This window comes from Halictus rubicundus, chromosome 1, assembly GCF_050948215.1.
Source record: "Halictus rubicundus isolate RS-2024b chromosome 1, iyHalRubi1_principal, whole genome shotgun sequence".
NCBI classification, from domain to species: domain Eukaryota; kingdom Metazoa; phylum Arthropoda; class Insecta; order Hymenoptera; family Halictidae; genus Halictus; species Halictus rubicundus.
In genome coordinates, this window is record NC_135149.1 from 2994809 (window position 1) to 3008447 (window position 13639).

Consider the following 13639-nt stretch of genomic DNA (forward strand, 5'->3'; position numbering starts at 1 on the left):
TACAAGTTTTTTTGTTCCTTTTAATGAAGGAACGTACAGTACAAAGTTCGAACGTAGTAGATACATTCGGTTTGCTTTATTAATTATTTATGAATATAATTGACAAGCTGTATAGCAATGAAGCAATTACACAATTTGTTTTAAACCTGAAAGGAATTAAAAGACATGTACATACATATGTAGTGTTGTAACTTTCATAATTGTACGGAACAGAGGTAAGTGTGTAATATATTCCTCTGATCGAAATTAAATTGGAGGAACATAAAATTAATTGATAATATAAATTGTACATGTAGTTTTCGATACAATTTTTGAAGACCTTTTTTTCTAAATTATGAAAAGATATGTGGCGTCTCAGCGATGCGTCATTTCTCCCGCGTGCCATCTGGTGTCATCCTGGCTGATCCTGGCACTTCGGGCGCCTCGAGAAGGAGAAAGGAAATCTTGCAGCCGCGGACGCTCTTTTTCATTGGTTGCTCATGAGGATGCACCCATGGCGGCCATCTTCCTTTCCTCTTCTCTTTTCTTGTTTGGTGTTTCCGCGGGAAGTAAAAGATAAGCAACAAATTTAATTTTCATTTTTATTATTTTTGTTTTTCATCATTCATTCTTTCTGTACATTCCTCGCGAGTATTACGTATATGTTCTCTACATATTAAAGTTTATCAATAAACTTATTAAAACGAAGTTCCACGCGTTTATTCATTTTACTATCGATTCCGCTCCATCCACGAACACGCGAACTCTAAAGACATAATTTCATACGTGCCGCCAACCCGGTTTAAGCCAGCTGCGTATATAGAGTGTACTTAGAGTGTGAAACATTTCAATAATGAACAGTTCTATATATATAGCTTTCGAAAAATCAAAAATACAGATGTATTTCTATCTACGGACAGAAAATTGATCAGCGGCTTCCTATTCTTTATATTATATGATAAATGATTGAAACATTGCATCGAATGGCTGTGCAATAGTGTCTTCAGGATAAGTGTCAAAGAACATGTAAATAGTGTCAGGTGATTGAGATCATTTGCAATTTGATTTATGATTTCACGCAAATAAGTCTTCTTTTAACTTTACGGATTTTTATATTCTTCAATGTAACAATCGCATTTTTATTGAAAAAAAGCGTAATCAACGAATGCAACTAAGTTTTTATTCTATTTGACCTTGCTGTAATCTGCTGTAAATTTATCGCGTACGTGTGATGACAGTAATTAATTGTGTTGAACGGTGTTTACAACGGTTTGTCTTTAATATTATGACAAGTCTCTAAATAATAAAATATAGTCGTATTCGATAGCTTCAAGTGTTTAGCTTTCAACAATTCTTCTAATCCTTTATTGTAGAAATATTCAAAATGTCTGAAAAGATTCCATCTAATCAACCACAACCTATCGTTAAGATAGGTCATTATACGCTTGGACAAACGTTGGGTGTTGGAACATTTGGTAAAGTGAAAAGTGAGTCAGTTGTTTCATGTATGTTCTTCGGAAAATATAGTTATTGCATTTATAACTTACACCTTTTCCATAGTTGGAGAACACGTTTTGACGAAACATAAAGTTGCTGTAAAAATTCTGAATCGCCAGAAAATCAAAAGCCTCGATGTGGTTGGAAAGATTAGAAGAGAAATACAAAATCTGAAACTCTTCAGACACCCTCACATCATCAAATTGTACATCGATGATTCTGTATGTTAAAATACATAAAATAACGGTTAATTAAATTTACATTTTTTATTAGGTATCAAGTCATAAGCACACCTACAGATATATTTATGATAATGGAGTATGTGTCGGGTGGGGAATTGTTCGACTATATCGTGAAACATGGAAAGCTTAAAGAATACGAAGCACGAAGATTTTTCCAACAGATTATTTCAGGAGTTGATTACTGTCATAGGCATATGATAGTTCACCGTGACTTGAAACCTGAAAATCTTCTTTTAGATCAGAATCTACATGTAAAAATAGCAGACTTCGGTATTTGGATAGAGCTGGGACTTTATTATATATTGAGCAAAAGCTTCGACAAAGTACAAGACATTCAGAAACCTTCATGGAATTTATTCAATTTATTTCACTTTTCAAATAACTATGAACCAATGTCTTGTACCTTACATGGAATAAATGAGTTTTACTTATATTGAATTTTATGTAACTTCAGGGTTATCAAACATGATGATGGATGGGGAATTTTTGCGCACTTCCTGTGGTTCACCGAATTATGCAGCGCCGGAAGTAATTTCGGGAAAGCTGTATGCTGGTCCCGAAGTTGATATCTGGTCTTGTGGAATAATATTATATGCGCTCCTTTGCGGAACATTACCATTCGACGATGAACATGTACCAACACTTTTCCGTAAAATTAAATGTCAGTCGTACTTATATAATTATTATTATTACCGATTCTTTATAGGAAAACTAAATCAGAATTTTTTCGTTTCAGCTGGAGTTTTTCCCATTCCAGAGTACCTGAATAAAAGCGTTGTGAGTCTTTTGTGCCACATGTTACAAGTGGATCCAATGAAAAGGGCAACCATTGAAGATATCAAGTACACAAAATTCTATACAATTAATTATTACTTTCCACATTGAAATGTAACAATGCTTTAGTTAAACGACGATTTTGTTTTAGGAAGCACGAATGGTTCCAAAAGGATTTGCCTTCGTATTTGTTCCCATCTCCTGTCGAACAGGATTCTTCTGTAATCAATATAGATGCAGTAAATGAAGTTTGCGACAAATTCAATGTAAAGGAAGCAGAAGTTCACTCTGCGTTGTTAGGTGGAGATCCGCACGATCAATTAGCAATCGCCTACCATTTGATAATAGATAATAAATTAATCGCCGACGAGGCTGCTAAGGCAGAATTGAAAGATTTCTATGTGGCTTCCAGCCCACCTCCTGTAGCTTTTAGTCCTAACGATTCCAACAACAGCCCTCTGAGACCGCATCCAGAAAGAATAGCACGTATGTTCTTTGTAACAAGTATTGGGTGATACTTGAATTTACTGTCAAACTATAAAATATTATTAACTGTGACATATTTATTATGTAATCGTAGCATTGCGAGAACGACAAAGTTCTCAAGGAAGCACATCGTCGCAAACACAAGGTAATCGTGGTACTCCGGTAAAGCGGGCTAAATGGCACTTAGGAATTCGTTCACAGTCAAAACCTAACGACATCATGAACGAAGTTTATCGCGCTATGAAAGCTCTTAACTTTGTAAGCAATTCTATTTATACATCATGAAAAATACACATTTTTTTCTACATCTCAGGACTGCTCACCCTTTCCTTTCAGGAATGGAAGATCATAAATGCCTACAGTGTTCGAGTGCGTCAAAAAAATAAAATAACCGATAGATTTAGCAAAATGTCGTTGCAACTTTACCAAGTCGATAGTAAAAGTTATTTGTTGGACTTCAAGTCTTTGTCTAGCGAAGAAGGAGAAGAAATAGGACGTGGTAAAGTATCATAATAATACAAATCTTCATTTCATAGTTTTCTAATAACAATTCTCATTATAGATCCGACACTTCCACCGCCGCAAATGACTGGTCACCATACGATGGAATTCTTTGAAATGTGTGCAGCGTTAATCACACAGTTAGCCCGATGAGTTTGCTACAGAAATATGAGTCATCGTTTTTCCGAATTCCCTTTAAGCGAAATCCATGTGTTTCTTGGTTTAATTACAACACATGCCATGCAGTTTTTAGGATAATGGGGTCGTGTTAGGACGAAAAAATGAATATCGATTCTACAGAGAATTCGTGCGCTAGCAAGAAAAGATCAAATAAATCCGTGGACGGTCAAACAACTGTTTTCTTAAACCTGTTCCTCATTTTTCAAAAGATTGTTTTAAAAATTTATGATAAATCTTCTGAATTGGATGCAGTATGGAAGTCGGATGGACCCGACTTTCATTTTCTGCAGTTTCTCGTACTGTAAAAAAAATTAATTAAATGAAATCGTTATATGACGACAATTTTTATACTGCTAATATTATTTTTTAAACCAGTGTAAATGATTTTAAAAATTTCGAGGCTCTGTTCAAAGTGACATCGCTATTCCGTATAGCCGTAGAACGCTCAAACTAATAGCCAAAATTAACAACAAATGGTAAGTAAAATGTTGGCTACCAGTTTGAGCATTTTGCCACTCCTTGGAATAGCGCTGTTTCTAGATTTTATAAGAGAAATGATTCTTGCCGAAGTTTACACTGTATCTTATAGCAAAAACGGCAAGTATCATTAACAGTCAAATTACAAATGATATTTTGAAGTATTCCCGTCGAGATTTTTTAATTTTTGAGGGGTGCAATTAAAGCTAGAAGAATGTATTTTATGCTATGGTAATTGCGATTTGATAATAATTACGGTGACGTACTAGAAATCAAAATGAAATGTCGTTTTCTATCATGTTACGCGGTTCAAATATCACCGCGCTTTGCACCGTTTCCAATGTCTCGAATGCAGCCTTTTCGTCCTATTTCATCCAGAAGGCCATTATAAAGAACAGACATATCAACTTAAAGAGACGGCAATACTGTCCGTATGTTGATGAAAAATTTCAAGATTTTAAACATCAAAATTTTCGACAAGAGTTTCGCCTCTATCACTGTTGTCCTCTGTCGTTAGTACGTTAGCATTAGCAGAGTTTGAACGACTCATTGGCTGTTGTTTTTATGTCGTAGGTAGAATATGCTGGTTACCATTTTCGAAAAAATACAACTCGAAAAAGTGTTCCCAGAGCAATTCGTATGTAATTAACAATAAGAATTCTTATATTTGTACAATTAAAGAAACAAAAGAGAGGAACGGGAATTAGTGCAACGTTTTCGATGTGAGGGAGAAACCTATCAAAAAAGGAAGTAAGCACTTGTTTCGAACATGTTTGCAATCGTTCCAATCTAATACGCAACTTCAGGCGAGACTCTTTGACAAGCGATTTTCAAAAAATTGATTCGATCTCGTTGACCGAAAGATTTTTGAATGTATTTACTTATTTTCCGAGATTAGCACGTTCGCTTTTCGTTCGAAGGCGGTGTCTTAAACACGTTGCACCGAGTGAATGCAACGACAGAAACTCTTTGGGGAGGACTGTTTATAATTTTGCTATGCAGACGTTTAATAAGGCCACTTCGAGAACGGTGCTCTTTGATATTACAGGATCTGTGGAAAAAAAGAGGGATTTGATTCGGAATTCGAACCCGGGCCTCCCTCCGTCCCAGAGAAGGGCGCTATTCGCCGCGCAATCCAGGCCCTATTGCGTTTTTTACTTTTTCCGGGTCCTTTTCACACACACGTAGAAGAGGCGCTCCCACTATATATTGATCAACAAGTACAAATTCAACATCACCGATCTTGACGGATTCAATACCGATTGCTTGCAAAACAATGGCTGCTACGTTCGATCAATATGACAAGTCCAGGTAAATAAGGATGCATTTTCTCTTTTTCGTCTAATTTCTGTCTATCACTTTGATTCTCGACGTGACTTCGAATAATAGATGTTATATCCTGTGTTGTTAACCTGTAAATTTACATTACACCAATCGCATAACTTTTTACGATGTTTCATCTTTAAATAACCTTCGCAACATATAAAACTTTTCAAAATATTCAATTATATCAGAAAATTTAATCTGTATGAAGATGATTCGTCGAACACCCAGTATTTTGATTTTAATCTTTTGCTGATGTTTTTTCGATTGATTATTTCATTAAATATTGGAATGGAATATTTATAATTATATTGTTTTCTAGCTGGTACTTTGGCGCAATGTCACGTCAAGATGCCTCGGATTTACTCATGGGTGAAAAAGAAGGTGGTGTGTTTTTAGTTCGTGACAGCACATCGATACAAGGAGATTTTGTATTGTGTGTACGAGAAGACAGCAAAGTTAGCCATTATATAATAAATAAAATTCAGCAGGGTGATCAAATACGTTATAGGATTGGAGATCAAATGTTTCCCGATATTCCCAATCTTTTGGCTTTCTATAAATTACATTACTTGGACACAACGCCGTTGATCAGGCCTGCTCCGAAAAAAACACAGAGGGTAATAGCAAAATATGACTTCGAAGGCAACGATTCCGACGACTTACCTTTTAGGAAAGGTTTGCTTTCTTCTTTACTTAATTTTGTAAATTATCAATGAGTAATTTCCTAACGAATACATACAACTTATCACAGGTGAAATTCTCACAATAATTTCAAAAGATGAAGAGCAGTGGTGGACTGCCAAGAACAGCCTTGGTCAAACTGGATCGGTTCCAGTTCCATATGTTCAGAAGTACGATGAGGATAATCACTCGATTATGGAAAATAATTCACGTCCGGAAAGTGGAGGAAGTTCAACGGTGAATTCGAATTCTGTACAAGTTACCGGTTCACAAATGCCTTATCCGGAAAGCGGACAGGGGACCACACGCAGATCAAATATACAGCGAACATTACCCGCGTTTGCAAAAGTAAAACAAGCGAGGGTACCGAATGCATACGATAAAACGGCCCTAAAATTGGAAGTTGGAGATGTGATAAAAGTAACAAAGACTAATATGAACGGCCAGTGGGAAGGTGAGCTGCACGGCAAAATTGGTCATTTCCCATTCACGCATGTCGAATTCGTAGACAATGAGACTGGAGAAGACAATCAGGAGATTTAACGGAAGTCTTCCCGAGTGTAACGAGCAATGAAGTTGACTTGAAGAATTCTGTATTGACAATTTAGGTTTACATTAGCAGTTTTCCTATGTACCGGTACATAGACTCAGTCTCCTATATTTTGTAAAATTGCCTGAGTTTAGAAAGCATTTGAAAAACATTTCTAACACACTCCAGTTAGTCCAGAGTAAAAATATTCTATTTAAATGTAAATTATAGTGTAAATTTTACAGTGATACATTTTGTGCAATGCGTACCAAATGATTGTTTTCTCAAGAATTATTTCTTCGGTGAATGTATAGAAAAATACAGTATTGTTAAAAACAATTTTTTATGCTTTTATATCGAAGCGTGAATAATTTAGATAAAATATATTGGAAACAAAATGAAATAACGACATTTTCTGTCTATAATTTTTAGTCGTAATTACACTTGTTAATATAACTCACAAAACATCTCTTTATCGAAGTCAATAATGTCTTTTAATTTCTCTAGTCAAAAGAGCGATATTGAAAGAATTACATGATCAAGTCACTTATCGACACCGTTCAGTTACGAGTAAGAAAACTATTTCTCTGTTTTATGCATATTTTGTACCGGTACATATTGTGCTGCTTAGCCATAAGTTGTGCCACGGATGGAGCAACATTTTCTACTAAAATATTCTATTTAACGATGGAACTGTTAACCACATTACGATTGTAATTATACATGAATCACGCTAAACTATATATTAATAACGTAATTATATAAGTTGCGATTATCGTATAAGTTAAGAGAGCAGAAACTATGCGTTTAAGTTTATAAATGCATCGTATTATCATCGTGTTTATAAGTTATGCGAATTACTTGTTAATATGTAATTATACAGATAAAGCATATTAGTTTTGTAAAAATAGTAGCAACTTTAAAGTTCCGCTTAACGTTATATACGTTGATCTATTGTAATCATAGTCATAAATGAGTTAATCTGAATTATATATTTTCATATATAATTACGCAACTCGACGATATAGTAATTTCTTTCAGGATAATGCATCTCAAAGGTTTCTTTAAGATTTTGTTTAAGGATAGAATTAGTATAAATGCAGTTATGTATGTATAAATACATTTTAATATATATTTACATATTATTATACATTTGTATAAATTGTAATTTTATCTTACAGTTTAATCTATCGATCATCTTTCTATTATTTATATATATATATATAAATATATAAATATAAATAAATATATAAATATATAATATAAATATATATATATTTATATATATATATATTTATTTATATATATAAAAAGAAACGAATTAGCAACTTTAAAGTTCTGCTCAGAATGGTATGTATTAATCGCGTTTCAATATAATTATATGTAAGTTGTACGTATATTGTGTATAACTGTGCAGTAATAATTGAAATATTCTGCAGTTCTACAGACGTTTATAAATTGCAACGTTTCAAAAACATCCTCAAAGCTGTCTCCAAGTGAATTATGATCCTAGGTAGTAACGGCATTAACAACGACAGTACATATTCCTATCTTAAATGCATAAATTATATTTCCAGTTATCTTGATTTCGATCGTATCAGAACTTCGATAAATTGTTTCAATGAATTATAATATGTAGATTTGCACAAGGAATTGTTGTGATATAATTTTCTAAGCTAAAAATGTGGACAGTTCCTAGATCGTTACAGTTTATTAAATTCGATGCATTTCGTTCCTGTACAAATCTTTTTCGAATGCAATGTACATTTCGCATAAATTATAATCATGCGATTCGATGAAATTATTAGAAATATGAATCAGAAAAGAGCGGGAAAACACAAAGCCCCATCATTGATTGTTTATTCGATTATATTACATATATTAACGGAGTGGGTATAAAAATTACGTAAATGTTTATACATAAATTTGTAACATTTTTATACAATTTATACTCCGATTTTGAAGAATGTAGAAAACGAGAATGTAATAAAGGGATGTCTAAAATTAAAGAAAATAATATGTACTCCCTGCATTAATTTATAAATATTTTTGAAAATAAGTTGTATATAAATATACATATATGTATTGCGTATATATATTAATTAATACGGCTGCCTTCGAATAAAACAATTAACTTTACCATAGGAAGTTCGTGAATAGTCTGTTCCTTGAGTCCACAAGTAATTCCGCCAATGAAAACGTAGTAAATCGACTACGTCATTCATCTATTCTTCTGTCTTCACAATTTCTTCCCGCCAAATTCCACTTTTACCAGACGCCAACAAGTGGCGAGACTAGCTGTGACAGCGACAATTGGTGGTGAGCCGTTACAGTCAGTTACAGTTAACCTGTGTCTGTGTTCCTGTGTCCTGTAGTTTTGTATTTGTTTTTCTGTAATTGTTTAATTTTGAAAGAACGCATCGGAAATGTATGTTAAAGTAAGAACAATTGATGGTAAACAGGAGACAATACTGACTATCTCGAAATTGACGGAGGTGGAAGATTTCAAGGTATTGTTTTGTCTTGTGCACATAAATAGAAAAGCATTTTTTTAAAAACAAAATGGGAATGTTCAATTTTTCGAGTAGGCCGTGCTCTTATTATTTCGCCCTTATTATTATTTAGATTGTTCACGCGAATTGTCATGCAGATATTTTTATGAGCCAATGTTCAAGTAATTATTTTATTGTTTTAATAGTATCGTTAAAATTTAAAACAGTACATTATATATTATTAAGTTCCAATATGTTAGACACGTACTCCAATAATAGTAACTAACATTCTAGAAATAATTTCACTATAGGACTAATAGTATTCGATTTAGCATTTGTATTCATACTATATTCTAAAATATTGTTTCAGTGCAAGATAGAAAAGGAATTGAATGTAAAAGCTGATTTACAGAGATTATTTTTTCGTGGGAAACAGTTAGAAAATGGTTATAAGCTTTATGATTATAATGTGAACTTGAACGACGTGATTCAGTTAATGGTAAAAGTAAATGTTGATGTTGTGGAGGCAAAACCTACCTCTAGTAATACCAGTACAACCACCAAATCAGATGCTAAAGAAGTTGTAGATAATTCTAGCGAAGATGAAGGACTTGTCGAAGCTGAAAGTTTATATTACAAAATTGGAGATGCTGTGGATTGCCTGGATCAAACTAATGGAGCTTGGTTCGAGGCAATAGTATTGAAAATTTTTAAAAAAGAAGACAAGATATTTCATAATGTAAAATGGGAGTTTGATGACAAAACCCCACCTTTTAATGTGCCTGAAACATTGACAAGACCACGAGCGAAGCATCTTTTAGACTTTGATACTTTAAAGATAGGTCAGAAGGTAATGATTAATCACAATGTGGACGATCCTAAAGAAACAGGATTGTGGTATGATTTTTCAATATCAAAAGTAGAAAAGAAAAGAAGAGCACAAACGCTTATCGGAACATTACACATTGGAAGGTAAATTTTTATTACTTGTTATGGATACATAATTTGTTTTTGTGTACAATGTACAAGTGAGTTTTATTTAAACAGGTATCAACTGCTTGAAAATCGCAAAGTAAATCCCAAAGGTGAGATTTTTGCAATAGAAGAGCCAAAACTTCTTAAAGAAAGAACACCCGAAGATCAGCAACAAATGATTAGTAATGGTAAACGAAGACGTGTGCAAGCTACTTGTCATGCATGTTTGGATAATCCCAGTAAAACGTGTAGGGAATGCGGTTGCAGAATCTGTGCTGGAAAACAAGATGAACACAATCTTCTATTGTGTGACGAATGTAACTTTGCGTTTCATCTAGGATGTTTGACTCCTCCATTAACTTCTATACCGGAAGAAGATTATTGGTATTGTCCGGAATGTAAAAACGATGCAAATGAGATTGTGAAGGTTATTCATTGTATAGTATATTTTCGTTTTGTAACATTTTTTTGCGATCCTACAAATACTAATTTTTTAAAGGCAGGCGATAAACTGAAGCAAAAAAAAAGAAAGACAAATGAAAATAGTAATAGTAAACGAGACTGGGGTGCAGGAATGGCGTGTGTAGGAAGGACAAAGGAATGTAGTATTGTTCCTCCTAATCACCGCGGACCCATTCCAGGTGTAGAAGTTGGAATGTGTTGGATGTACAGAGTACAGGTAATTCAAAGTTTGAAGTATTTTCGAATATCAGCGATAGTTGTGTCTTATTTTTTCATAAATTCAACCTAATTTCTAGGTATCTGAAGTTGGAATACACAGACCGCATATAGCGGGAATCCACGGACGAGAAACTGATTGTGCGTATTCTATTGTGTTGTCTGGTGGATACGAGGACGATATAGATAATGGTGACGAGTTTATGTACACTGGTTCTGGAGGAAGGGATTTATCAGGTAAGTTACTTACTTACTTACTTACTTATTCGTACGTTTATTCACTGTCTTCATCTTAATGAATTATGGCGATATCCATTAAGGGAACAAAAGGACGGCTGAACAAAGTTGCGATCAAACATTGACTAGATTGAATAAAGCGTTAGCTATAAATTGCAATGCCAAGTTGAACGCAACGGTTGGTGCTACAGCCGAAAACTGGAAAGGTGGTATACCCGTAAGAGTAGTTCGAAATTTTAAACTTGCTAAACACAGCAAATACGCGCCCGAAGAGGGAAATAGGTATAGAAACGCTACTTATACCTCGTCCTTATACAAGTGCTTGATCGTTCCACATAATACGATATCATCCTGTCCTAGGTACGATGGCATTTACAAGGTAGTCAAGTATTATCCAGATACAGGTAAAAGTGGTTTCCGAGTATGGAGGTATTTGTTGAGAAGGGATGATCCAGCGCCTGCTCCATGGACCAAACAGGGTAAAGCAAGAATAGCTGCACTTGGTTTCAAACCTATGTATCCGGATGGATACTTGGAAGCAATGGCAAAAAGGAAGACTAGCAAAAAACGAAATGAGTTGGCAGATAGGATAGACAATTTACTTGCTTCGCAGAAGCAAGAACCGCCAAAGAAAAAGCAAAAGCGCGAAATTTATGAAGTAGATAGTGAAGTACTGAAATTTATCGAAGAAGATCAAGGAAACAGCAAATTGTGGAACGAATGCCGCCGAGTTCTGTCAGATGGGAAAGCTGCGTTTTTACAACAAATATCGGAAAGGTACCGTAGATTGTTGTCGATATGTGTATTCTTTGGTAATCTTTCGTTTCAATTTCTAATTATACTGTTTCAGATTTACGTGTCCCTGCTGTTTGGAATTGGTATTCCATCCGATAACAACATCTTGCGCTCATAATATTTGCCTGAATTGTTTAAAGCGCAGCTTTTCGTCTGGCGTACATTGTTGTCCATCGTGTCGACATTTACTAGACAAAAATTACAAGATGGAAGTTAATCAATCCTTGTCGTCTGCCTTGCTATTACTTTACCCAGGCTACGAGGGTGGCAGATAGCATTAACTTATAAGGAATACACTATTATTTCTGAAATACATACGAATTGAAGTGCGCTTAGACTCTATTAAATATTTTTATAGTTAAAATAATGTATTCGTAATGAACTGTACTGGACTACAAGAGATTCATTAGAATATATACATAGGCTAATACAGGAATAGGGTGAAAAACGCATTTTACATTTGGCTGGTACAAAAAAAATTGTTTACATAATCAATAAAAATAATTACAATTCATTTTATTATCAATGCATATTGTACTGATGAATTGACTGATAATAGTAATAAAAGAGTAAGAATAACATTTTCTTTATCGGGAAAATATGAATTTCCAAAGAATGAAAAAACAACTGATAATCGTACTTATCTTTGTATTAATCAAGGTTTATCTAATTTTGTTTCTATGTAGTTTAGTCTTTATATATTAACTAAATTTCCATTAAGTTATCTATACATATTATAAACACTCGTGCGTTTTGTTACCAGAGAAAAATTACGAAAAAAGTAATGGTGTATAGCAAATAAATCTTTTTGTTACAATCTTCGGCCTATCATTAATTAATCTGTAGAAACTTTCTTATCGTTTATATTACTGACCCAACGAAGATAATCTTCGTTTCCATTTTCAATCTGCAAAATATTTCATGAAATTGTACAATTCTCATAGAAATTATGGATTGTAATGACTATACCATATGAAAATATAATATTACTTACCAGTAAAGAAATTACTTCGCATACTTCGTACGGATGATTGGCTCTGTACAAAAGAATTTGAAATGAATTGTAGTAATATAATTTTGAAATAAAAGATGTTGTACCTACTTAACGTATTTGGTCAAAGCATCCACAGTATCAGTTCTTGTCTTTATCATCTGTAATCAGAATAAAATAGTTACAAGCATGCTTGCATTGATTTTGCCTTAACATTTCTCATTGATTTTGTACATTCATACCATTAGTAATTCACTGTCCTCGTTTATTTCATTCTTCCATTCGTATCTGAAAACGTGTAGCCCTTATATTTTTGTTATACAACCCAACATTATTGCACTTGATTTCTATTATTATATTACAAGTATGAATATACACGCAACTAGGATGTAATACTTACACAGACGTGATTCCGGGAATGATATTAACACATGCAGCCAACTTATTTTGCACCAAACCACTATCAAATGAAAAGAAATTAATTCATACATACATAGAAACATTCCGGATACATATACATTGCAGGTTGTGTTCTCAAATGCTTACTGTGCTAATTTTTTCGCAACTTCCTGCGTTGGAACGGTAACATAAGCCACAGAATTAACACCTGCAAAACTACTCATACTTCTATTAGTTTGGGCACTAATATTTCTAGTGAAACAAAAAAACATAAACAGTCCAAAGATCGGCTTGCGCGAAATAAGTGACATTTGATCAAAACTTTTTGAAGCCGGTAATTTTTATTGGTTTGAAGTTGGCTTCACAAGTCAATCATGTGCTTGAATCGATAGCAGAGAGG

General features: G+C 33.9%; 4 protein-coding genes across 4 annotated transcripts; 3 read left to right on the forward strand and 1 right to left on the reverse strand.

Annotated features, from left to right (window-relative positions):
• The first annotated feature begins 862 nt into the window (after positions 1 to 862).
• Positions 863 to 4001, forward strand: Ampkalpha (AMP-activated protein kinase alpha subunit). The gene is made up of 10 exons (XM_076786098.1): positions 863 to 1019; positions 1353 to 1466; positions 1540 to 1681; positions 1750 to 1988; positions 2173 to 2379; positions 2455 to 2560; positions 2644 to 2978; positions 3073 to 3236; positions 3315 to 3477; positions 3541 to 4001. The coding sequence occupies exons 2-10, from the start codon at positions 1364 to 1366 to the stop codon at positions 3630 to 3632; spliced, it is 1551 nt and encodes a 516-aa protein (XP_076642213.1). The 5' UTR covers positions 863 to 1019; positions 1353 to 1363; the 3' UTR covers positions 3633 to 4001.
• Positions 4002 to 4668: 667 nt separating this feature from the next.
• Crk (Crk proto-oncogene, adaptor protein) lies at positions 4669 to 7822 on the forward strand. The gene is made up of 4 exons (XM_076786131.1): positions 4669 to 4886; positions 5185 to 5447; positions 5782 to 6137; positions 6214 to 7822. Exons 2-4 carry the CDS (start codon positions 5413 to 5415, stop codon positions 6684 to 6686), a joined length of 864 nt encoding a protein of 287 aa, XP_076642246.1. The 5' UTR covers positions 4669 to 4886; positions 5185 to 5412; the 3' UTR covers positions 6687 to 7822.
• A 1141-nt stretch (positions 7823 to 8963) lies between these two features.
• On the forward strand, positions 8964 to 12776 carry Uhrf1 (ubiquitin-like with PHD and ring finger domains 1). Its single transcript, XM_076786064.1, has 8 exons — positions 8964 to 9182; positions 9535 to 10136; positions 10212 to 10566; positions 10639 to 10818; positions 10898 to 11054; positions 11138 to 11336; positions 11415 to 11831; positions 11905 to 12776. Exons 1-8 carry the CDS (start codon positions 9099 to 9101, stop codon positions 12122 to 12124), a joined length of 2214 nt encoding a protein of 737 aa, XP_076642179.1. The 5' UTR covers positions 8964 to 9098; the 3' UTR covers positions 12125 to 12776.
• On the reverse strand, positions 12349 to 13639 carry Cuta (cutA divalent cation tolerance homolog). Its single transcript, XM_076786139.1, has 6 exons — positions 13387 to 13639; positions 13241 to 13300; positions 13083 to 13128; positions 12952 to 13001; positions 12844 to 12886; positions 12349 to 12756 (listed from the first exon to the last, which is right to left on the reverse strand). The coding sequence occupies exons 1-6, from the start codon at positions 13548 to 13550 to the stop codon at positions 12685 to 12687; spliced, it is 435 nt and encodes a 144-aa protein (XP_076642254.1). The 5' UTR covers positions 13551 to 13639; the 3' UTR covers positions 12349 to 12684.

What these genes read in the sequence shown, in the direction of transcription:
- Ampkalpha (XM_076786098.1), top strand. Translation starts at nt 1,364, where the DNA reads ATGTCTGAAAAGATTCCATCTAATCAACCACAACCTATCGTTAAGATA. An exon ending in ACTTTTCCGTAAAATTAAAT is followed by an intron (nt 2,380 to 2,454) that starts GTCAGTCGTACT and finishes TTTTCGTTTCAG; the next exon opens with CTGGAGTTTTTCCCATTCCA. An exon ending in AGGAGAAGAAATAGGACGTG is followed by an intron (nt 3,478 to 3,540) that starts GTAAAGTATCAT and finishes TTCTCATTATAG; the next exon opens with ATCCGACACTTCCACCGCCG.
- Crk (XM_076786131.1), top strand. Translation starts at nt 5,413, where the DNA reads ATGGCTGCTACGTTCGATCAATATGACAAGTCCAG. An exon ending in GATCAATATGACAAGTCCAG is followed by an intron (nt 5,448 to 5,781) that starts GTAAATAAGGAT and finishes ATTGTTTTCTAG; the next exon opens with CTGGTACTTTGGCGCAATGT. An exon ending in CGACTTACCTTTTAGGAAAG is followed by an intron (nt 6,138 to 6,213) that starts GTTTGCTTTCTT and finishes AACTTATCACAG; the next exon opens with GTGAAATTCTCACAATAATT.
- Uhrf1 (XM_076786064.1), top strand. Translation starts at nt 9,099, where the DNA reads ATGTATGTTAAAGTAAGAACAATTGATGGTAAACAGGAGACAATACTG. An exon ending in GTTGGATGTACAGAGTACAG is followed by an intron (nt 10,819 to 10,897) that starts GTAATTCAAAGT and finishes CCTAATTTCTAG; the next exon opens with GTATCTGAAGTTGGAATACA. An exon ending in TGGAGGAAGGGATTTATCAG is followed by an intron (nt 11,055 to 11,137) that starts GTAAGTTACTTA and finishes ATATCCATTAAG; the next exon opens with GGAACAAAAGGACGGCTGAA.
- Cuta (XM_076786139.1), bottom strand. Translation starts at nt 13,550, where the DNA reads ATGTCACTTATTTCGCGCAAGCCGATCTTTGGACTGTTTATGTTTTTT. An exon ending in ATTCCCGGAATCACGTCTGT is followed by an intron (nt 13,129 to 13,240) that starts GTAAGTATTACA and finishes ACACGTTTTCAG; the next exon opens with ATACGAATGGAAGAATGAAA. An exon ending in AGGACAGTGAATTACTAATG is followed by an intron (nt 13,002 to 13,082) that starts GTATGAATGTAC and finishes TTCTGATTACAG; the next exon opens with ATGATAAAGACAAGAACTGA.